At 35.6% G+C, this 25,876-nt stretch overlaps 1 protein-coding gene across 2 annotated transcripts in view; it reads right to left on the minus strand.

The window, feature by feature from the left end:
• FBXL4 (F-box and leucine rich repeat protein 4) overlaps nt 1-25,876 on the minus strand; it is a 59,562-nt gene that overhangs the window by 14,214 nt on the left and 19,472 nt on the right. Inside the window, exons 4-6 of one of the 2 annotated variants that reach the window (XM_087817525.1) lie at nt 21,072-21,417; nt 12,429-12,673; nt 5,421-5,634 (exon numbers count right to left, since the gene is read on the minus strand). In XM_087817525.1, the coding sequence (XP_087673651.1) occupies nt 5,421-5,634; nt 12,429-12,673; nt 21,072-21,417 (805 nt within the window). Of the gene's footprint in view, nt 1-5,420; nt 5,635-12,428; nt 12,674-21,071; nt 21,421-25,876 lie in introns of both variants that reach the window. The other variant, XM_087817524.1, reaches the window with a different exon arrangement.

Here is a 25,876-nt window from a genome sequence, read left to right on the forward strand (position 1 = left end):
TAGGACTTGCCAGCCTCCCAAATCACATGAGCCAATTTCTTATAATAAAACTACACACACATATACTCTCCCTCTTATTTCTATTTTCCTGGAAAACTCTAACTAATACAGTTATAAAAGGGCTGTGGCTCCTCTTGGGTTCCTCCCTCCCCCATTGCTCATTTGGAAAAAGCCATCATGTCATGAGAACACGCAGGCCCATGAAGAGAGAAACAGGGGCCTCTGGCCAACAGCTCAAGAGGAACTCTGCCAATCGCCACGTGTGTGAGCTTAGAAGCTGGTCCTCCAGGTGCAGTCAAGCCCTGGGATGACTGCAGCCTCAGCAACAACTTGGCTGCAACCTTGTTGGAATCTCTGAGCCAAAGCTACCTGGCCAAACCACTCCCACATGCCTGACCTACAGAAACTGTGTGAGATCATGAACATAGGTTTTTTTTTAAGCCACTAAGTTCAGGGTGATTGATAGATAGCAATAGATAAATACGCAATATATAAACTACTGATAGCAGTGTCCAACATTCAAGGCATTTACACATTTAGGCACATCTTCAGACTTCTCTTCCAATTTAGTTCATTTTGTCTAATTTAGCATTTATCAACTTACTTTTTTATTACAATGACTACCATTTATTTTCTAGATTTCTAATCAGTTCTTTTTCACAACCACTTATTCTTGCTGTTGTAGTCTATTTAAGGTCCATAATTTCTTGTTTGTTATTTTTAAAAATATTCTTTCCTTGTTGTTTAAAAATCTTTTGTTTACTTCTTTGAACTCCAACCCCCCTCCCTCAGTCTTTATTCTTCTCTGTCTTAGGGTCTTGCACATTGCCCCCATCCAGAACCAGAGCTTCTATTGAAAGTGCAGTGGTCCTGCTCTGCAGTGCTGTGGGGGATATCGCAAAACCAGGAGGAAGCTAGGCTACTTCTGAACTTGAGGCGGGGCCAATGCCAGGTAACTGTACATAGGATGTTCCAAAAAAATGTATATACACTTAAAAGTTGATAGCTCAATTTTGAAAATGAAATGTATTTTAATAAACACTGCCTTTATAATTATTCAAAGTATGTGCATATATTTTTTGGGACGCCCTATAGTTTTTGGTATATCTGCCCAGGCCCAAATACTCTCCTTTCTCTAAGATTTCCACCCAATTCCTGCAGTGGGGCTGGACAGCAGTCTAAACAGTCACCTACTCTGACTACTCCTGTGCTGGGACAAGTTTCTTTTGATATAGTTTGAAATACATTTCCTGCTGAATTGGTTCTTCTAATTAAAAATAAGAGTAAGACAAAAAAACCTTATTGTCAAGACTACCATTTTGACCTACCTGGACTGTTCCTTACAGAAGCTGTAACTATTGCTTATTGTCTTTCTTAAAGATTATAACTTTAAGGCACAAACAACTCATTGTTGAATTAAGATTTAATAATTATGTATTTAGAAAACATCTTGTGTAAGGGTAGATGTATTCTGGAGGAATTTCAAATCATAGAAGAGGAATTCATGGCATACTAAACTTATTCAGGCAAATATTTTACAATAATTTAAACAGTCTGTACATTAAATTGGAAATTTTAAAAATTCATTTAATAGCAGAGAGGACTATCATTTTTCATTTCCACCTTAAAAAAGAACTAACACAGAACAAAAGAGATTTATGTTGAGTGACATCTCACATCTTTGCTAAATAAGAGATGTGAGATCAAATGCTGAGACCAAAATATAAGGGGACAGAGGTGATAGCCAAAGAAAAAAGCAAGGCTGACCTTGGAAGAGATGCTGTGAGGTATGTAACAAGGAGTCAAGTAGAGATAAATCAAAGGGCTGACAGGTAGCACTGAGGCGAGCAAGCACAAGCTAACGGTTTCATGACTTTGTCCAGCAGAGCTCATGATAAGCCAGAGACTGCGAAGACCCAGGTTCTAAAAACACATCGATAGATCAATTTGCAATCTCTCTAAATCCAGTTAACCAGTTTCCTCCTAGAATATCTTTAGAATATTCTTTCACCATGCTCTTAGTATTCAGAGTTAAAGTACTGCCACTGATGCTAAGGCAAAAAGGAGAAGCTAATTCTTCATTTCCAGATAGTAAAGGGCTTGATTTTGAACCAGACTCAGTGGTTTAGAGCAGGAGTTGGCAAACCCAGCCACTAGCTGTTTTGTGACATGCCAACAGTGAGAGAATGTTGTTATCAGCTATCTTGGTCCTTTCCAAATAGATTTCTCATACCTGGTCTACTGGTCACTGTCATAAATGTGGTTGCTGGTGAGTCTGACCCCCAAGTGCTGTCCCCTGCCTCCACTACACTGACAAGTCAGACTTCTTGTCCCTGATGGAACCACAGCCCATTCCCTAGATCACACTCACCCAAACCCATCAAAAGCCTCATATTCCCATTGCAACTTCTACAAAGACAATCAGGATAGAGAGACATATAGACACATTCTTGCATGGAGACATATATCAAAGACTTTTTGGAAATTTTGTTAGTTTTAGTATAAGATAGTTAATAAGTTAAATACAAGCTCTTAAAATCTTAACTCTTGATTCTGTTTAAGAAATAATAATATCCTTTTGTTTTATATGTCATCTAGCTAAATCAATCAGTTTGAAATATACTGCATTTTAGGTGACAGTTAATGACAGCCAGAATTAGTCAATTTAGGTGGCCAAAGTAGGTTCTTCCTATTTCGATTTCTCCTCCTGGTCTTGGTTAGTTAACAGCACTGGCTCTGCTACATGAAAAACCATCCCTTTCATTCGCCATACAGTTTGATTGACAGTCTGAGTTTGCTACCTGCACTGGTTCTATTAAAAGAAAGGCTATCTCTGCTTCTACTTACCAACATACAGTAATGTGTCTTTTAAATCTAATAAGAATACGGTTAAGAAGACTGCCATATCTATGTGCCAGAAAGCAAATTCATGGCACTAAATCAAACCTTACTTTTTAAGAAGGCAGTTCATGTATGTTTCGTAGGAAAACTCAGGTGCCTTTCATCAACAGGGTGGTATGCATTTTTACTTATATATCCATTCTGCCAAATGAACTGGCACAGAAAGAAGAAAATAGGAGGAGAGCATTGATATCCAACAGAAGTAAAGATCAACTACTTTTGTTGTCTTCTGGTTTATGAAGATGAAGGCAGCAGGGTCCTCGAAACTGCTGTCCCAGCCCAGTAGGCCAGGTAAACAGCTGCTGATCCACACTTACAGATTACTGTCATATACTAGACCCCCACAATACTTGTAATCAGTTTTTTCACTTCTTCAGATTCTTTCAATTTATGCTCTATCATTCTTGAAGTGAGGCAATCAAAACTGGATGCAGGTGTTCCATTTATAACTCCGATTTTTAAAAAACACTCTTGGTTTTCTTGTCTGCTGCTAAGCAACAGAATTACATTCTTACTGAGCTACCTGTCATGCCCCATCACACCCCTACTCCAAGATATTATTTTTTTTCCAAACAAAGAAAAGGTAAACAGGCTCAAACTTCTAACACTAATCCAGATTGTTTTAGTAAAACACAGGGCTTTGCTTAAAGACATTCTTTATGCAATATGTTAAAAAGTTATTCTTATGGCATCCTTTACAAGTTGTATTAGCTTGCTAGGTAGTGGAAACAACAGAAATTAATTTTTTCATAATTCTGGAGGCTAGAAGTCTGAGATCAAGGTGTCAGCAGGGTTACTTTCTTCTAAGGCTTCACTTTTTGGCTTGAAACTGACCATCTTCTTCCAGTGGTCTTCCCTCTGCGTGTGTCTGTGTCCTAATCTCCTCTTCTTATAAAGACGCCAGTCATCCTGGATGAGAGCCTACACCAATGACCTCACTTAACCTTAATTACCTCCTTAGAGACCCTATCTCCAATACATTATGAGGTACTAGGAGTTAAAACTTCAATGTATGCATTTTAGGGTAATACAATCCCACAACACAAGTATTTAAGAGTAGGTTGCACCCATATGCCCCTATAGGGGTAAAGGAGAATTGTATTTTCTACTTATTTTCAAATGGTTCAGGAAAAAATATGCATATATTTTCTTCTAGGATTTTTATGGTTTCCCAACTTACATTTAATAAATAAATGAAAAAATATGCATACAGTAGGGGAATCTAATTTTTATGCAACTTCTTGCATAAAGCTTTTTTTACTTCTTAAGTCAAAATTATTTCAAAATAAAAGTTTTTCCTTTTAAGTATTTAAAAGTCTATTTAATGAGTTAAATTTTTATAGTACTCCTCTTTTGAAAATACATCATCACGTATGGTTAAAGAAGTGCCTGCAATCAATGTTTATCATACATCATAAGAATCTTGTGAATAGAGATAAAAAGGACCAAAGGAATGGAAACAAAGTCCTTGATCCAATAATTACATCTCTAACTCTACTATAATTACTTCCTTGTCATGGAAAGAAGAAACTAAGTACAACTACAGTTTCTTTCTCCTCTAAGTCCCATCTTTTGCCTAAAGTCTTGCCTATGCAACCTTAAAAGATCCCCAAATTCAGTAAAAAGGAAACTATCCTATTTTCCAACCCATTTCACTAATTACTGTGGGATCTTGCAGTAAACAGGGCCTAAATCTCAGCTCTAGGGTCATTACTTCTAAAAAGGTTTCCCAACATGAACCATTCTCCAACCAAGTACAAACCTGTGATACTGTTAGCATGCACTGGGCTTCTTATAAAGACAGTCCACTCATCTCTCGCTAACGTATTAGTGCCTTGTTCTGTACTAGGTGTATATTTACTGTTCCAAGTCTACTGAAATTCCACAAATGTACATCACTAACTGTAAATAGCTTATTTAGTGATTATATTTTGTTTTGGTTGATGTTATAAGAAGACATTTGTTATTTCTCTGATAAAGAGATTTTTCACTACACAGTTAATGAAAACAGTCAGGTGGTATATGCAATGACTTGGAAAGATGTCACAGAGATAGTATGTGGAAAAAGCCAGTAGCTCAATATATATGACATAATTTCATTTTTCTTTAATGAGACTCACAAGCTATGGTATCAGGAATTTTAACTATTCAACTTTGTTTCCTCCTGCTCCAAGCAAATGTCCTCACACATACCATGCTCCCACTCCTTTCTCTAATTCGTTCCTTGCCAGCATTTCAGCTCACCTCAGCCTGTTGCTTATTTCTTTACCTGGAAGCATGAACAGCACTGCAAAAATTTTAAGAGCACGGAAAAGAATATTTTCTTATAACTAAAAAAAACAACACAAAAAACTCTAAATCATTTTAAAATGAATCAGTTCTAATTATTTTTGAATAGCCAGGTGGCATCCTAAAATTCATATCCATATCTATTCAAAAACCAGAAATCACATCATTACAAGCAACTTAATATTCAGTTGGCTATTACACTAACAAAGATATAAATGAGTTATTCTTACCTCTACTTTTGTTCGATAGAGAACAAGTCGTTTCAGGCCACATAATTTGGCAATGTGGTTGAAAGCTTGAGGTGGTAGTTTATCACAGGATGAGAGATTTAATTCCTGTAGATTTGGACACATCTCAGAAATAATCTCCAAGCAAGTTTCATTTAGGAAGTGGCTGCAAGATAATTCAAGACGCACTAATTCGGATCCACAAACCTTCAGAAACCTGCAAAAACAATGTTCTGTGTGATTTTCATAAAACTAAAAGTATTTCTGCAAGTACTCTGGAATTATATCAACTCTAAGGAGATACTTCAGAAGAATGGATTTCTATGAAGGAAAATGTAAGACTTGTTTCATTTAAATTCTTGTTTACTACATACTAAAATAGGCATGGTTAGGCTAACATAATCAACCTGAGAAGATAAAATGGACTTAAATTACAAAACAACGTCAACTCATGCTAAGTGGAAAATTAAGAAAGCAGAGAGTGTGTTTTACCAACATACATGAAATTCACATCTAAGTTGTTAGAGGCCCAAAACAAAACATAACAAAACTCTAAACTCTTGGAAGGTATTTCCCCCTACACGGTACCCATTCAACACTGGATAGTTTATTTTGCACGTAGGATGCACAGTGACAGGTTTAATTAAATGACCTCAAAACAAATCAGATTAGCCTCCTCTCAATTCAGTGCATTTCTGGGTTGGCTTAGCTGTACTGTTGTGATATGTTCCTTGTAACTGTTACTATTTAGCAATTACACTGATGTTGAAATGACTATAAGATATTCAATTGCAGCTTCACATAAAATACACAGAAATAATTCAATGCAGAGGACACAAAATTCCCTCTCAGAATAAAAAACCACAATCTTTATCTTAGTTATATTACAGATGGGGGAAAATGATCCTGTCCATAATCATCATCTGAAAATAATCTAAAAGTAAATGTGAGTCTAAGAATATCTGAATCCATGAAACTATCAGCTGAGCAAACTGAATCCTTAAATAGTACACCAATCATCCCTGTCCAGGTCTCTTGACATTCTCATGTCTACCTCAGTGTCACATCAGCAACATACTATTAGTTTATTTATGTCACATCTTTTTCCTAAGTGATTTAATTAGCTTACAAATACACACACAAAATAAAACTGACTAAATCAATCACTTAAGTAAAGGAAGTAACACTGCACTTCTAAGTTAAAAGTTGGATTTTTGGCCCTGTTCTACTACCTCCCAGCATGTAACCTTGGAAAAGGCACACACCCAAGTCTCAGCATTTTCTCTGCATAAAAGGCAGACTAGAATTATATAACAGTACTCACCACACACTCTCACGGTTTTGAACATCAAACAAGTGAAAGCAGTTTGCAAAGGTCAAAGAACCCCACAAACACTAAAAATTTTTAAAGTTAAATTTTGGCCAACTCACATTCAAATGAAAATAAAAAAATACAGTTGCTACAAATTTATTTTAAATATTGTAAATAACTCTGAAGCCCACACATCTTATTTACACTTGAACACCCATTTATTCTTAATCCATGGCACAATGTGTCTGCTCTCCCTAAATTCAGCCTTTCCTTTTAAATGGCAAATCCAATGGTCTTTCTTTTCAGTGTTTGTATTACATTGACTTCCTGTGGCATTTCACACAACTGCCCACCCTTCCTTAAAATTCTCTGACACCTCTCAAGCTACTTCCTCCCTTGGATTTCCTCCCACCCACCTCACTACTGTTACCTCTGCTAACCCTATAAACTAAGTTGCAGTTTGCATCAAGCACATTCGTCCATTCATTCAACAAATATTTATTGAGCTCCTACTGTGACCCAGGCATTACTCTAGGCACTGGGGAGGAGTGGATAAAACACAGTCTCTGTTCTCATGGAACTTATTTACATTTGGTAGGAGTGGTAGACTATAGACAAGTAAATGAGTAAAATAAATAGTATATTAGAGAGTGAAAAGTGCCAAGGAGAAAATAAAAGCGCGGAAGGGCAATAGGAAGAAGTCGTGCCAAGGGTGGGTAGGATGGTCAGAGAGGCCTCACTGAGGTGAGTCAAGACCCAAAGGAAGTGAGGGGGTGAGTGAGGCAGATATCAGGCAAAGTTGTGTGTGTGTGGCGGGGGCGGGGGGGGGGATGCAGGAGGCACAAAGTGAGGGGGAGATGAGGAACAGATCAGAGAGGTAAGGGACAGTTCGTACAGCATGTGTCCTATAAAGACTTTGGCTTTTATTTTGAGGGAGATGGGATTCTTAGTCATAGGAAGGATTTGAGCAGACACAACCTGCTTGTGTTTTAACACTATCACTCTGGTTTCTGTGGGGCTAAAACTCTGAAGGAAATAGGAGTAAAATAGGGGGACCACCAGGATACCACAACAATATTCAGGGAAGAGAGGATGGTGCACTGGGTCCAGGTGGTAGCGCTGAATGTGGTGCTTGGTACTGAGATTCTGGATCTATTTCAAAGGTAGGCAATGTATAACAAATTAGGATATTCCTTCCGTATACTGAATTGAACTCTGTCTCTTCTATTTCTCAACCACTATTTATTCTTCTCTTAACCATAATTTCCTTACTGACTAATCTGGCAATTGAAACAGATCCTTGCTGTACCCAGTACTGAACACAGTATCAGGTATGTAAAAAACATTTGATGGGAGCTTGTTGAATGAATTTTGCAATTATGAAAATTCACTTGAAGAATTAAAGTTCCCTCTATTCTGGAACAAAGTTCTACGACTCAGGTATTTTTCCCTTAAGGGTCAAACTATTCCCAAGGAATATGACAAAATTAACATTTTTATCTTACTTTGAGTGTACACAGCAGTTATGGGTAGTTCTTTATTATTTATAAGCTAGCAACCTAGAAATAAATGGACACTTATTTCAGAGAACTAATGAAATCCTACTTTGATTTGATACGTCTGAAATTAACTGCAGATGACATTAGTTAAGTGAGTATATTAACTCTTTTAAAATTAAAATGCTTAAGCATCTTATCTCTCGAAAGTCTCCATTATTTGACAAAGCCCTTTGTTCTAAAATTCTTTTTCATATTGGACTTGGGATACTTTAACATACCTTTTCTCCTCACTCTCAGTATGGAACTCCCTCTAAAGAATTTACAGAGTAATATCAAGCCAATCGCCAGAAAGCCAACTGTTAACAGACTAGAAAACTTGCCACGCTGACTTAAGGAATGGCCGAATTTGAAAGCACAGTAATGACCATGCCTATACTGCCTTTCTGTCTCTCGTTTCCTATAGTGCATCTTTTCACTCAGAGCAATTATTTGGACAATATCCCTATAGTCTCTCTTCCTCATCTTACAAGATCTACATCACCTCCTTTTTCATAACATGTCCATTCCAAGAAGGCAGAAGTGTCAGCAGACCCAGTCCATCAGCGGAATACAACTCTTATTTCCTTCATTAATGCTGCTCATGTACAAATGCATAATTACATAATGTTCTTGTCTTGAAAGTATATTTATTCATCTCAATTGTGATACTGGTCACTATAGCTTCTTTATTTCCTATAGCTTCTTTATTTCCTACAGCCTGTTCATTGCATGAGTTCTCATAAAGTACTTCTTGATATTGAAGGTATTATGAGAAGACCTAAGTTCAGATAAACAATCCCAAACTAGGTCTCCTGCTATGAGAAAAGGAGTCTCTGGAGAGAGAAATAAATTGCTTATCCTTATGAGGTGAATTAATTTGTCCAGAGTAATGTAAGCACATAAGAAGTAATTTACTAAATGGCAACTTGCACCCTAAAATAATTAACATCACATGAATGAATGATTTAATCTGAGTTTACTCATCACAGAATAAAAGACACTAATCCTCACAATCCACCTGATGTAGAAAGGTAAGGGGAGAATTAGATATAAATAGCCATCACTTCTGATCCCTAATCTTATGTTTTGTTAGCTGACCCTCACTGAGCTTAATAAAACAGCACATTTAAGATAATTTTTAATCCCAAATAACTTGGAACATTATTTATTACATCTGGTCCAAAATAAAGCCATTAAAAACAAAACTTCCTGCTTAACTGTGTATGGTTCTATCTGGCAATAATAGAAGGAAGTGGGAAAACTGTCTCCAATCTCTACATACTGATGATCGAAAAGAGACACTGTATGAAGTACAGGCAAGTGATTGAATAAACTAATGTATGAATAGGCAATAAGCTCTTTATCTCATAAAACTGTAGCTCTGTGTCAAAACATCTAATAACGTTCTTGAATCTGGGAAGCATCCAAGAATGTTTCTGAGGGAAAGACGTGGAGGGTTTAGGGGTAAAAATCTCTGCATAACTAAGGTGGAGGTGAAGGTGATCAGTTTGAGCAACGATCTGAAGAAAATAGTAGTGGGAAATGAACCTAAGGCTTTTGAACATCAGAATGATATGACTAAGGAATAGCCAAGACTTTAGGGAACTATATTATAAAAGAAAAGTAGAATTATAATAGCTGTGATTTTAATGAGTAATAATATACATAAGCAGTTCTTCAAGTTGCAAATCAATAATCTGTAGATAGAATTTAATAACCGATTAAAAGTTTTAAATTATTGTTATTCCAGTTTAACCTATTTCCATGATATTTTGAATAATATAAAATTCCTTAAAAAATTCTTTAAAATCCAATTAAACAGTTACAACTTGTGAGGATTAGGTTTTTAGGCAACAAAAATAAACTGTATCAAACTTTTCCCAAAGACATGCCCAAGAAGCAGCTTATCATCACTGGTCTCTAGTTTAAAAATGTACTTTTTTCTTTAAAGTATTATAAATAAGTCCTCTTCACAGTAATGAGCACAAATAGACCATACTTATTCATAGATTATTCATTAATAATCAAGCCATGAATATTTATTGTTTATTCTGGGAATGCTGCCTGCCAGCCATAATGACTATCAATTCAGCAGTCAAGTCGTGGGGGCCAACAGCAATCAGGAGGCAAAACTCCAGCATCTCCCATCCGAGAAAGATTCTCTCCCGTTACTTAAACTTTTTCTTTTCTTACTGGGAACAGTGACTATGCTTAAAGGACTGCCATCAAAATTTATGGTTTTACTGGCTGAAAACTACAGTAAAATACGGAAAACTTAAATTAATGTATACCTTTGTGATTATTCAAACAGCGTCACAGCAACTACCATGGCTGAATTAAAAATGAAACAGAAATTGCTGATGAGAAAGTAGACTGGAGCTTTAATCTTGCAAAAGAAGATCTTTAGTCATTATGAGTCTAAAATTTAAAAAATAGCATTGCTAAGTTTTCTTCTCACAACTTATGTTTCTGCTCATGCATCAGAATGAGTTACATAAAGAGAGTTTTAAAAAATTGATTTAATATTACCTTTACATTTAACTCATTATATCATTATTAGAGACAACCTTTTGCCAAAGACGCTGGAGTTCAGCCATTCACTGCCAATGTTTCCTTTAACATCTATTTAAAATACTGGAAAGGAAAGGTCTTTGTAATGTAAAGCAGTGCTTACTGACAACAATTGTTCTATCTGCTCTCAGGCTGTCTTGGATTATAATCCATAGTGTATGCTCTAAATACCCACAATGGTCATCATTAGCTTCAGTTTTAGCAGGGAGAAACACTTTCGAATAAAGTGTGTTTGGGTAAGGGGTAGTAGGAAGGGCTGAACTGTATTCCACTAGAAAGTTGTCAAATGTCCAGCAATTTTAAAAAATTCACCAAAATCACACTGCTGAAAGAAATGCCTTATTTTTCTACCATAGATATCCCCTCTTACGTAAATTTACACAATGAAAAAGAATTTGGTGTACACAGCATGCTATAAAATCTTTAGACTCTCTGACCCATAATACTGTAATGTTTTATTGAAGACCCCGTTCCCCTGGCTCTACTTCTGGCAGAAAAGACAGACAGTCACTGCATCAAGGTTTCAACATGTGCTAAAAAATATACCTGCTTGTGTATATTTTTTACTTTACTGCATACACTATCAGTATTAGCATTTTGCACACATTTTTACTATTTCAAACATTATTATTTTATCCGAATCTAATAGTATTAAATATTTGTTTTCTTTTCTGGAACTGCATATTTATTTTTATAATGTAAGTAAAAGAGAAACAAAGCTCAATATATAAATTTCTAATTTATAAACCACTGTTCAAGAATGTGGCTACTAGGGATGTGCTGAAGTTCATTTTTAACTTCTAAAAACAGGACAGATTATTCATTAATCAAAAATAATAGGTAATTTTCCTAAAGTTTCTACTCTTTCATTATTTAACTTAATGAAATGATGGGGTTAGACTGTACCATACACTGAGAATAACTATCATCAAGGTTAAGAGAAAAACACCTGGTTGTATCGTAAGAAAAATGACTACAGCATTACTAAATGAACATGCACTGTGCAAGCTTTCGCATGTTTACCAGGTGACATTTACTAGTAAGGAAACTAAATGCTTAAATAGAAAGGAGCAGAAACACCTGGGCAGGTCTGCAAGTGTGGCCGCCTGTTTAGCATGCAATTGCATTTTCATCATAATTAGTTTAAATGTGCTTCTAAATTTGGGTGATGTATTGCACATGTAATTAAGATTTAATTAAAAATGTTCTATAATAAATTGTTTTCCATTTCTGACAAATCACATTAGAGAGGTAGATTTTGATTTGGAAATAGTTTTTTTAAATGTGTTAATCATCTGTGCTGGAAATATAAGAAAAAAAAGGAGCTCTCCTGAAAGTTACTTGGGATTTAAAAACTATGAAGTAAAGGGCATAGTTTCCCTTCATGTTACCATGGAGTTTAGCTAAAGAGGATGGTGAAACTCATTTGCTTTTATAAGCAGAAGCAGTCTGAACAGGGTGATGCACAAAATGTATTTCTTTTTTATTTCTGTAAAGTATATGGTATATCATTTCAAACTTTATTGTGGAAATTACTACATAATAAGTACAGCCTGCTGATGAAATATCCTCAGTGAGCTTGGCACTGACCTGCTAAATCCTGCCACAGAGATGAAGCCCCTATTGCCAGTCCAAGATAAATTAAGCCACTGGACAAGAGTGCATCGAGCCTGCAGAAACTCCAGAGAGGTGTCATTTAGCTTTGCCCAGTATGGCTGCAGATTGAGGTGGATGTACTGGAGAGGATCGTAGCAGTGCTGGTTCAGCAGTTTGCAAGTCTGTGCTAATCTGCACAGGTCTGGTAGTGTCAGATGATTCAGAATCAGTTGAATGAGCTACATAAAACAGAGACCAAAATGAACAAGACTGAAAAACAGAACAACAGTATCACATATTTTATAACACTATTTTCACATACTAAGAAATCAAAATTCAACCAAATTATCCAAAACAGAAGAAATCATACCTTCTTAAGACTCTATTACATTTCAAAATTGTTCAAAGTATACTCAGCTCAGGCTGTAATTTTTTACAGTGCAAAGATGTATTTTGCTAATCTGCTGAAAAATACAATTTTTCATAGATTCAGTATTTACTAAACATCTGCTACACATTAAACACTGGTGACGAAGAGAAAAGAGTTCCCGCTTTCAAAGTTTTCAGAGTCCAGTGGGGGCTGGTAAATACAGCGACATGTTTTAATAGCTTTGATAGAAGCACAGGCTGCCACTAGAGTCTAACACAAGACCTGGGCCTAACTGCAACGTGAAAGAGAACTTGTACCAGGAAGGCTCAGCTTTAAAGGGCAAGTGGCAAACTAGGTGAAAAGACAGACAGTTGGGTCACAGAGCAGCTGGGATTTATTCTGAAAGCGATGAGGAGTCCTTGAAGGGATTTAAACTGCAGAGTGACATGGTCAGATTTGTGTTTTAGAAAGATTATTGCAGGGGGTCCTGCTAGAGGCAGGGAGGCAGGAAGGGAAGGCAGCCAGGGGGCTGCTGCACAATTCCAGAAAAGAGAAAACAGGAGCAGGCTTCAGGCACCAGCACAGATGATGGAGGGGTGGACAGACACAGAAAAGGTATTAAAGAGGAGAAATAAAAAAGATTCTTACCTCTAATTAAAATAGTTTCCTTGAGCTAGCCCCCAATTTTTTTTTCTTAATGGTGAACAGTTGGGGGCTTCCAAACTAATATTCAAAGAACTAATGTTGAACCAAGTAACATAAAGGAAAAAAAAGATCAAATATTTGCTAAATGGTAAAAATCATTAATGACAGAGAAGGTTAAGGTTTTTTTATTTTATTTAATGCAGTGTATTTCTCTAGCTACTTTCTTTTTTGCAAATATGCCCTTTAACATAAATACCCTTCTTCAATTTATTTGGCTATGTAGGCCCCGTATTAACGTCAGGCTAGAATTTCACTGTTGTAGACCAAAATATTACAAAATAGTGACAACATGATATTTAAAATAAGTTTAAGAGTATATATAAAAAGTGAAGAGTGCTGACGAATTATTTATTGAGTATGGTAAGGCTTAGGGTGCTTTTGCTATTTATTTTTTAACACTTGAACTGGGCTTTTAAAAAATAGCATTAAGGTGTGTGTGTGTGTCTGGTGTATGTTAGTTATAAAAACAGGGAAATATAGGAAATTAAATTAATCTAAAATCTCATCATCCAGATAACATATAAACTGTTGACATATAAAATATTACACAAAACAACCAAAGAAAATTCAGATAAAACATTAGAAAACCCAAACATTAAGAAAGGCAGAAAATGAGAAGTTTCTAACAATCTCTCTCCCCATTGGTGAACACTGTTAATAGTGTTTGTGATCTCTTCCAGATAAATAGGTATGAAATTCTATTATTGGATTTGCACTAAAAGAATGATACTATATATGTTGTTCTGCACATTGCTTTTCTCAATGACATATCCTGTAGATACTTCTACATCTGCACATAAAAATCCACCCCATTCCATTTTCTATATGTAACATACTAATTTAACTCATTGCTCATTGATGTACATCCTGTTTTTCCCCTATTGCAAATAATACTGCAATATCATTGTGTGTATGTATATATCTTGGCAAATTTTACAAATATACCTTAGGGTAAATTTCATGCATTTAAAAGTTTGATACAAACACAAAACTGTCCTTCAGAATGTTCGTATCAATTTACCACAGATAGTGTATAAAAGGAACGATTCACATTTTCTAGACAGTGGTGGTATCAATACTTTAACTTTTGTCATAAAAGGGAAAAAAAGTATGGCACTGTTTTGGTTTTTTGTTTTTTTAATGTACAGGTTTCTTTTTTAGAAACACAAACATCTAACCCTTTGATAATGTTTCCTTCTTTCCTATTGGTCCATTTCTGGACTCTCTTCTGTTCCATTTATTCATTCATTCATTATTTCTCCCATATCAATAGCTCTCTGGGTCAAATAAGTTTTGTTCTAAATTTTTTAAAGTTGGAATATATTGGATTGTTTGGTTGCAAAAGAGAATTTATCTTCATTGTTGACCCACAAATATCAGTACTATAGCTTCATAATATGCTTTATTATCTGGTGGGACTAGTGCCGCCCCCCCCCCCCAATCACTCTTCCAGCATTTTCCCGAGTATTTTCATGGTTTTTTAGGTGAACTTTTCAATTAAAAACAAATTTTTTTAAAGTCTGTATTTTAATTGGGATGTCATTGAATACACAGGTTACTTTACAGAAAATTGACACCTTTATTATGTCTTCCTACTCAAAAGCATGGGGGGGGCCTAGAGTTCTTAAAGTCTGTTAACTTATTAACCTGCCAATTTACTTATTTTTCCTAATAGTGTTTGGTTTAGTCTCCTGAGTATTCTGATATATATTGTCTGCAAATGATGATGATTTTACAGCTTCCTTTCAAAAAATTATGAGTTTTATTTCTCACACCTTCTAGCACTGGGTAGTACTTTAAGAACAATAATAAGTAACACTGTTGTCTTGTTCCTGGATTTAATTTGAATATGACCACACATATGAGGCACATATGTAATCATAAACTTTTAGTAACTACATTTTTTTAAAGTTAATACTATAGTTAATATAGTACTGTGTACTTGAAAGTTGCTGAGAGTAGATCTTAAGCATTCTCACCACACACACACACACACACACACACACGAGTTAAGATGCGAGGTGATGTAATTATATCAATCTTGATAGTCATTCCACAATGTGCGTGTGTATATATATATATATATATATATATATATATATATATATATATTGAATCATCATGTACATTTTAAATATATACAATTATATCTGTCAATTATTCCTCAAAGAAGTTATAGAATAAAGTAAAAAAGAAACAGGTTATATTGATTTTAATATTTAATGAGCTATTAAAATTATTTCAACATGTAATCAATATAAAATTACTGAGATATTTTATTATTTTCTTATTAAGTCTTTAAAATCCTGCATGTATTTTGCCCTTTCAGTACATCTCAACTCAGACTAGCCACGTTTCAAGTGCTCAACTGTACATGTGGCTAGTGGCTACTATATTTGATAATGTATTTCTAGTGTTTGATTAATTTAAAATGGTGCTAGCTTTTGGTTAATAATATTTGGTAGTAGACAATTAGTAGATAGCTTAATAAGGTACATACTTTTTAAAATACACGGATAAAAATGTGGATATCTATCTAGCTGTCAGTTCTCAACCAATTTTGCACATCCACTGAGATGATATGATTGTCTAGACACTATGTGGTATACCTGAGCTAATACAAAATAATACTGAATATAAACTCTAATTGAAAAATAAAATTTTTTAAAATGTCAGGAGGATAAGTAATCTAGAGATAATTTAAAGTATATGGGAGGAAATGCTTAGGTTATATGCAAATATTAGGTTATATGCAAATACTATGCCATTTTATACAAGAGACTTGAGCATTTGAGGACTTTGGTGTAGAGGAGGTGGGTGGGCTAGGGGCTGGAACCAATCCCCAGAGGATACTGAGGGATGACAGTAGTCTGTAGTTTTCTTCTTATATGCCATAGTGTTAAATTGGCTTCAGTAAAAACATTGACAACTTTTCTTTTTCTTCATACCATAAAAAAGTTGAAATAGTATAGATTCATCTGTTTCTTAAGTGTTTGAAATAACCTATGAGCTACCTGAGCTCAGCAACAGTAGGACCTTAAACATTTGTAAAATGAATTAAAAGTTTGTTGTCTTAACTACAGTATTAAAAGTTATTTCAGGCCTGGCCAGGTGTGGCTCAGTGGCTGAGCATGGACCTAAGATCCAGGAGATCAAGGTTTGATTCCCGGTCAGGGCACATGCCCAGGTTGCGGGCTCGACCCCCAGTAGGGGGCATGCAGGAGGCAGCCGATCAATGATGACTCTCTCATCATTGATGTTTCTCTCTCTCTCTCTCTCTCTGAAATCAATAAAGATATATATTTTTTAAAAAAGTTATTTCAGTATAATTTTTAAGCAGTTAGAGAAAAGAGACATTAAAAGTTAAATATATCCCTGCATCAGAGGATAAATAATTTACTTTTTACAGATGATTTGTAATTTAAATAACTCCCAGCAATTTCTGGCATTGTTCCAAACAAAAGTCGCCAATATGAAAAGATGTATACTATGTGAAAACACTCTGTGATAATTAATATTACATTTTAAGCAAATATCAGAAGAGAAAAAGAATAATGAAAAGTCACTGAGACCAGGACATTGACATGTGACATGTGAAAAAACACTTTTGGATTTTGATTAAATAAAAGATAACAGGTTCCAGGACTACAAGACAACATCCATTAATCATTACTCATCTAGTATCTAGTGTCTGTCAAAATGTGCTTTTATGTTGGAGTATGCTAGCATAAAGTACCATCTGATACCACAGTGAATGTAGGGCATGATGTGTTGGGAAGGGCTCCCAAAACACAATTTATCTGCCCTCAAATCCACTCTACTCATAATACAATTATTTTCAACTATGAAAACACTGTATCACTTGACATATTTAAATGTGTTTTTCCCCTTGAACTAATTTGCATTACCTTTGAATAATTTGGGTTATTTTTTTAAAAAAGGAGTTTCTCTTTTTAGTCACTGTGAGATCATTCGCCCTTTATGTGTGGTACTCTGCTTTCATTGTGGCTAATTCATGTCCTACAGGACTACTGATTCTATCTCCGGGTTTCTTCTACATGACTTTGTTGTATTGATTAAACCCCTTGCATGTTTTGGAAGCTTCCCTCTCTACTGGCTCCTTCCCTTCGGCAGATAAACTTGCTGAAATCTCTCCCAACCTGCATCACAAACAACCTGCTCTGCTGCATCTTCCACCACACCACTCACCCGTCCTTTCTCCCTTGAGAAGGTAAGTGAGAAGAGATATACCCATAACAATTACATACACTCCCTCATTTTGATATGCTCTTTCTGAGTGTGGCCCAAAGGGGAGGAGTATTAGTCGGGATGCCAGTATTATTCATTATTGGTGGACAGTCTTTACCCATGTTACAGCCCATAATTAGGGTATATTAACAGAATTTTTTTTTTTCTGCTTATACTTACAGAGTAAGCACTTTATGTCTTTGCTTCTTCCCCCCTCTTTGATGCCTTAACGAAATATGGCAAGGCTTTCTCAGTCTCACCCTATGGCCATGGCTGCACTGAACTGATCATAGTAAAGGATTACCAAAGTCCCAAAGGCCTCTCAAAAACCAGTGGGCACTTGTGACTTACTCTCTGCAGCAATGTGGCTGACTACATCCTTTTGATGTTTTCTATACTTTAGCTTCCTATCACTTTGCTTTTAAGATATCTCCTATGGGTCCTAAGTGCCTTTTCTGACTTGTCTTCCTCTATGGGATTCTTAGATGTCAGTATTCCCAGAATTCTGTTCTTGGTCCTTTATTCACACTTCACAGAGTTTCATTGGTCAATTTCATCTACTATGGTGCCCCTTCCTTCTCTCGAGTAGACTCACTCAAATGTAAAATCAGACCTTTCTCCTGAGTTTCAAACTCAGAGAGCAACTGCCTACTGTCCCCAACCAGGCAAGTCTGCTTTGATGAATCACAGGCACCTCAAAGTCAGTATGTCCTTCCCACTTTCACCCACTGTTTTATGATTAATGGCATGTCCACCTACTAAGTCATTTCAACCAGAAACTTAAAGTCCCTCTGATGTTCTGTTTCATCTCCACATTCACTAGTTACCTTTGATTTCTACCTTCTGCATATCTGGAGTCCCTCTCCCACTCATATCCTTTCCAAAACTCCCAATACCCAGAGCTTCATCTTTCTTGCCCAAATAACTGCAGCAGTTTCCTAACTGGAGTCCCTGCCTCTCACCCTGATCTCCTTTTGGTCTGTTTTTCATTTACCAACAGAGTAATCTAAGACAGAAATCTTATTTTGTTATTCCCCCTTTTTAAATAAATAAAATAAGACCTTTAATGTTTCCTAATGACCTCAGAAAAGGTTCACAATCTTTGTTATACCATGACACATACAAAATACAAAGTTTACATGGTAACAAACACCTGGGCAATTATTCTAATTTGTGGGCCAAAGCATGTGCAAAATGCCTACATATTACTTACAGATAATTCCTGGAATGTTAGCTATTATTCCACACTTTCTTTCCCACTGAAAAAAAAAGCCAATGAAGGCTACAAAAGAACACAAGAAAGTGAGTGTGAAATTATTACAGATATAATCTTGGATCAAATTTTTTTTATCAAAAGTGAATTATTTTTAAAGTCTAAAGTATATATGACTCCCCCAACTGATTTTGCTGTGTACTGGAGTAACACGGCACCCTAAGGACCACTGTCTGAAGGGATAAAATGTAAACCTCTTGGTAAAACCCACAGAGCCCTCCACGATACAGCAGAGTAGGCTGTGCAATGCCAAGGCTAGGATGTCCCAATCACTGTCTTCTATGTGAATGGTGTCCTGTGGAGTTTGGCAGGGAGGCAACCCTGAGCCTGTATCCAATTTCATCTCTTACAGCTTCTGCTATCAAATCCTGTTCCAGCCATCCTGAAATGCTAGAGTTCCCAAAAAGGTCACACAGTTTCACTTCTCACCTTTGTACATTCTCTCCCCTCTCCATGAACTTCCTCTCACTCATTAAAGTGCTGTGTGTCAAGTATTTTGTCAGGTCTGGATAAAACTCAATAAACTGTTTAAAATATATTTGCTAAATTTAAATTTCTATTTTGTAGTTTTAGGAAATGGGTAGGAATCAAAGAAGTGATTTAGTTTCCTCCAGATGGACTGCTCCCACTGCTGCTAGGACAGACCCTCCTGGGAGCCCTGGGGAACAAGGCTGTCCCTCTCCCACGCTCCTCTCCTTCCCCAACTCAGCTCTTCCTTCATCTTCCCTCCTCCTTCCCACTAAAGGCCAGAGGGTCTTGACCAATCTGTGACACTTCTTTTCCATAACACAAAACTTGACCTAGAAGGCCTGGGCTGAATCCTGGTCCCATGGCTTACTGACTGAATTATTTTGGAACCTTGAATTCATCTTTCTGTGGCAACTTTAGCTACTTCACAGGATGTACCATACCATTTTAACTATAAAATGTTGTACAGGCATTATAGTTACTGATAGGCATTCAAGAGGCTATCTTATTGTTCCATGCAAGTTAAGCTACTTGTGTTATTATAATGAAACCTGAAATACCCACCAATTTGGAAGGGAGATAGTCTGAATTGGTTAATTTTTTTTTTTAATTTTAAATATGTCTTTATTTATTTCAGAGAGAGGAAGGGAGAGGGGGAGAGAGAGATAGAAACATCAATGATGAGAGTCATTGATTGGCTGCCTCCTACATGCCCCCTATTGGGGATCTGAGCCCGCAACCTGGGCATGTGCCCTGACCAGGAACTGAACCTTGATTTCCTGGATCATAGGTCAATGCTCAACCGCTATGCCACTCCAGCTGGGCATGAATTGGTTAAAATTTGAGGTTATAAATTTTTCTTTAAAATTTTTGATTATACTATTTTTGACCAAACACAGCAGTTCTTAGCAGGGAACACAATTGCCAGGCCCTACTCCTACCCCCAGAGGGTGTGCTACTGGCATTTGATGCCTGGGAGCCAGGGATGCTAAATATGCTGCAGAAACGCCCTATAGAGACACACTGGAAACAAGACTTTAGGTAAAGGCACTCTATACCTGCCTAGGCCAAAAATTATAGCTAGTTGGAAGAATACAGAATACAGAATTGGCATAGAAAAATAAATTACACTTGGACAAAAAGTGGACTATTAAAGAGAATAAGCATTCCTCTCTCAATCTTATTAATCTACTTACTTTTAAGAGCAAATCATCTTTAACTTAACTGGTATAAAGTTAAACACATATTGCCCATATTTATATTGTGTAATTATGAATTAAAGTGGAGTATGATTTATTATTGGTTTATGTATTTCAGTTATTATTAATTAGTGATATAACATATATTTAATAGCTTATCAAAAATTATTAAAGTCAATCCAAAGCCAAAGTGGTGAAATTACTCAATATAATTTTGTCCAGTTTTTCCAAAATCAAAATATACAAGACATCAGGTTATGTGCACCTTACCAAGGCTTCCATTTCTCTGATATCAACAAAATAAATATTAATACCTAAACTTTTAAAAATTAAAGTGTCATATCCAATAATGCTACTGAATATATTTGGCTTACCTCATAAGGTAGTTTGTCAAAATATCCATTATTTGGCCCTTCCCTGAGGGCAGTGCTGCTAAGCTTTTTGTTAAGATTGTCCATTCCACAACCATCCTGTTCTTCAGAGTCATCTTCTTCTAAATCGTTCATGTCAATAAGTGAAGTCTTGAGAGAAAGCACTGGCTTGTCCTTCATACCATGTAATACAACTGCATCTAATTCAGTGTAATAATCCAGAAGAGAACTATTTACTTCCAGCCGTATAAGATTTGTGGGAAAATTTATCTGCTTAATACAAGGTTTAAACTGGCGAGCCTGGGAAGCATTCACCTTCGTAGGTCTCTCTGACCAAAGAATCTCCCATCTGCTAAAGAAAGAAACTTCCCTATAATACGGTTTAGAATGAGATGTACTGTTACCTTAAGGTTATGGTCCCATGTCTAATACATTATAGTGTGAAGCAAAGGCATTAAATAAGAGAATCAAACACAAGTATTATTTCCAAGATATGAAAAAAATTTAAGAACTAAATGCCATAGACGTTATTACTTAAATATTTTTACTACTTAAATCACTTTTACAACTCCTCAGAAAGCCTTTTTTGGCAGATTTCATCTTAAAAGCTGAAATAGAGTTATATGAAGAACAACAATCAGTTTTATAGAAAAAGAAAACCCAAAGTAAGACTAAAGCACACAGGATAAATAAAACTCTCCTGCGTGCCTGTCTTCAACCAGCTGTGAAAGCTAAACTGACCACCTTGCCTCACAGAGGTCTCCTTTTCCAGCTTTTTCATTTCTGTTACTAATGTCATACCAAATCAAAACTTTCATTATCTTTGATTTTTTTATCCACTCATTATTTCTTCAAAATGTTCATGAAATTGTCTCTTATACATGCCCTTCTTCTAAATTTCCATTATTGCCATCTTTCAGTCATCCTGTGCCCTCAGTGCCTAGCAAGTATCTAACACATAGCGGGTAAGTAGCATTCTCTCCTATTCCTCCAAAATGAACTCTTCCTTTGCAGCCAGATTAATCATTACTGTCCAGAACATAAATTTATGTCTACCTTTGTGTCTTTACTCATGTTGTCGGTCCCCAATGAAATGCCCAACCTACAGATTATCCTGTCCTTCAAAGCAAAAACTCATATTCCATCTCTTCATATAAGTCTTCTTATAAAACCATTTTCCAAAATTACTTAAAGATTCCTCATAGCACAGCATCATTAAATATATTTTCATGTTAATCTCACATGTAACCATTTCTCCAGTATTGTTTCCTAACATATCAGAGAAAATAAGAAATATAGAACAAAATACTTCAATAAACACCTTTCCTCTATTTCTAATTTACTTTAGGTTGCAGAATTTTTTAACAAAGATTCTATGTCAAAGACTAAGAAAATTTTTAAGTCTCTCAATACATACAACAAACTGCTTTCAAAGCATATGCCAATAGTATATAAAAATGACCAATGAAACCATTATTTATTTTTAAAAATCATCTCTAATTTCATAGAGAGCCATATCTCTGTATGGCTTAATTTATAATTCACTGATTACTAATAACACTTAAAATGTTTTATACACTTATTAATCATATGAAGATTTCCCCCTCCAATATACTTAGCCAGTTCATATCCTTGGCCCAATGACCTATTGAGATCTAAGTAAAAAATGATTATGGCAAGGTGCTTAGGAAACTGAATTAGGCAAAAGAATGTGAAACTCAGGGGAGAAATCTGAGCCCAAACTATAGAAGTCATCAATATACAGGTATCCTGATAGTCTTTAGGCCAAGATGGGAGAGATAAGGGCATATAGCATCAATCTTGGGAAAATGAAGAAGGGAAATATGGTAATTTCTACCTTTAAGAATAAAAGTATAAGGCAGAAACTCAATGGGATTTTGAGTTTCAAAAATCTTTACATATCATTAATCATAACAGTAGGACTTTTGCAGTTTCTAGCACCTTTATAATCACCCCATATTTGCTAGTTTTGTTGATTCTCTACTGAAAATTAGGAATTAAACCCATCAAACATAAAGAGCCTGTTAATATTTGTATTTGGAGACAACATTAGAGTAGGAATAGAGATTGGTTCCACTCTGTAACCAATGCTGGGAAGCAGGGGAAGAATTCTAAGGAACAGAGCTGGTTGTGGCAGGTTTGAAGAGAAAAGGAAAGCAGGCTGGGCATCTTCTACTTCCTGTGACAAAGTAGAAAAGCGAACTTGGAATGCCAGCCTGGACCTAAGAAATGCACCTAGAGCTTACCTGCAAAAAAATTTTTGGGTTCTTAACAATGGAACTGATTTGAACACTCTAATGTAAATCTATGCAGTTAAACAGAGCTAGCCATATAGGTACAAGGGAACAGAAGTATTAAACATTTAAAACCATGTTGGTGGGAAAATGCATTCCTAATTCTGGACAGTATATTTCCAAGAATCATGAAGTAAATGGTGGAATGCATGAGAAAATTCAAACTCTGGTTTTACTCATCTTTTTGTTGCTACTGCAAAATGATATCAAATGATGCTGGAGGAACAACTCATGTCCAAGAAATAAAGACCACTCAGTACTCTGTGAAATAACTGCCTGCACTGGTTTACAGTACATGTGGACTAAACCAGCCTAGTTTTTAGCTTCAATGAGTTTTTATGAGTCTTAACAGAAACACTGAAAATGTAATACAGAAATCACCTCTGCTAGGTCCTTTGCAATAAATAAATACACAAACATGTTCTTCAAGTATAGCTTGATTTGCAGTATAATGTAAATTACATTATAAAATCACAAATATAACCTTAAAGAAAAGCACTGATTAGAGCAGAAATATTCTATTTTAATAATGCATTAATCAAAATAGTCATGGGGATGTAAAGTACAGCATAGGGAATATAGTCAATAATATTGTAATAACTATGTATGGTGCTAGGCGGGTATTAGAAATATCGGGGGAACACTTTGTAAAGTATATGATTACCTAACCACTATGTTGTACACCTGAAACTAATACAAAATAATACTGAATGTAAACTATAATTGAAAAATACAATTTAAATTAAAAATTAATGTATTAGTCCTCTATCTACCTTGCAGAATAGACAAGGTGAAATGATGCTTTATTTTTTTTTCTTTTAACATTTAAAAATAATTTTTAAAATTTTTACTTTTCAATTACAGTTTACTTTCATTATTATTTTGTATTAGTTTCAGGTGCACAGCAAAGCATTAGACAATCATATACTTTACACAGTGTTCTCCCTGGTATTTCCAGTACCCAACTGGCACCATACATAGTTATTACAATATTATTTTCTATTTTCCCTATACTGTATGGAAGATAGAGGTGAAGGGATTAAGCAGTACAGATTGGTAGTTACAAAATAGTCATGGGGATGTAAAGATGATGCTTTAAATTGACTTAACATTTCTAGTATGTCAGGGTTAATGCTATTTTAGCACCATTCTTACTTCTGACTTCTAGATCGCATGAACATTATATACAGATGGGCAAAAGTAGATTTACTGTTGTGAGTATGCAAAACACAGTTTATTACTGTATTATTATATATTAATTATTGGATTATTTCCCATACGAACTGTAGACCTACTTTTGCCCCACCCTATATTTCATTAGTATACATATAAAGTTATAAATATGATAGCATACTTAAAGTAGAACAATATAAATATCTTATTGGTTTTTAGAAATATTTAAAATTATAGCTAAACAAAAAACTTTACATTTTGATTTTTCTTGATAATCTACAAAGTAAAGAAAAATGATTAAAATATGGAAAAATTATTTCATAGGTTTGTGGCCATTTGAATTAAATTAACATTAACTATGAGACCAATATAAATTGATTTGGGGGTATCTGAATTAAACTGAATTTTTGTTTAAAATTCACTGATAGAACTAGAATATATTATTTCAAAGTTAGAAAGAGAAAGGTATCTATTTTAGCAAACAAGAATATGACAGTAACTATTTATTCTGGAAAACACAAGCCAGGATCTTAAAGACTAGTTAGTGAGAACAAGCAAGCGTATGTAAACAAATGTGCATATGTGCACACGGATACACACATACACTTTGCTATGAGGAAGCACCAACGTCTTTAATCCTCTAGACTCAGGGCAGTGCTGATGTGATTAAACTGCTTTAAGTCATGGCCTTTGTAGTCTATACATTTACGTGTTCACTGTATGTGCTCACACTCTGTATTTATCTACTAGACAAACTGTCCAGACTCTAATGTTCTATTGTATTTTAAATTTATAGTATCATACATGCAAAATTCAGCTCGGAATCCCTTTCAGCCTCTGCTTCAGTCTACATTCGTAGCCCTTCTGGGATGGTCACCAACAGCACTCTCTTCACCAGCATACTTATGTCTCCTTCTGTGGATTGTGCTAAATGCCTACTATGTGTCCAGTGGTTGGAAACAAACCACTCTGTGCAGCTGCTGATCTGTTGTTACGCCACCAAGAAAGTCTCTCTAGGGCTAAGGAAGCAGCAGGTAGGTAAGAGAGGGAGAGAGTTATTGATCAATAGAAACCCAAGAAAGCAAGTTTTCTAACATATTCAGGTTGGAAACTAGGCATATAAATGCAAAAAGGTTCCCGATAACCAAAACTTCTCCTGGTTAGTAAGTATACCTAGTAGCCAGCACAAAGAAAGTTCTCTTGCCAACACCTTTCTCTTTCACCAGGTGAAAGTGAAGGCATAGGACAGGAAAGTGACAAGAATAAAGGAAAAGTTTTCTGATGGTTGTGCCCCCTCACTCCCTGCCTCCCAGCCCATCT

The sequence above is a fragment of the Miniopterus natalensis genome, chromosome 5 (assembly GCF_054644295.1).
Source record: "Miniopterus natalensis isolate mMinNat1 chromosome 5, mMinNat1.hap1, whole genome shotgun sequence".
Taxonomy (NCBI): domain Eukaryota; kingdom Metazoa; phylum Chordata; class Mammalia; order Chiroptera; family Miniopteridae; genus Miniopterus; species Miniopterus natalensis.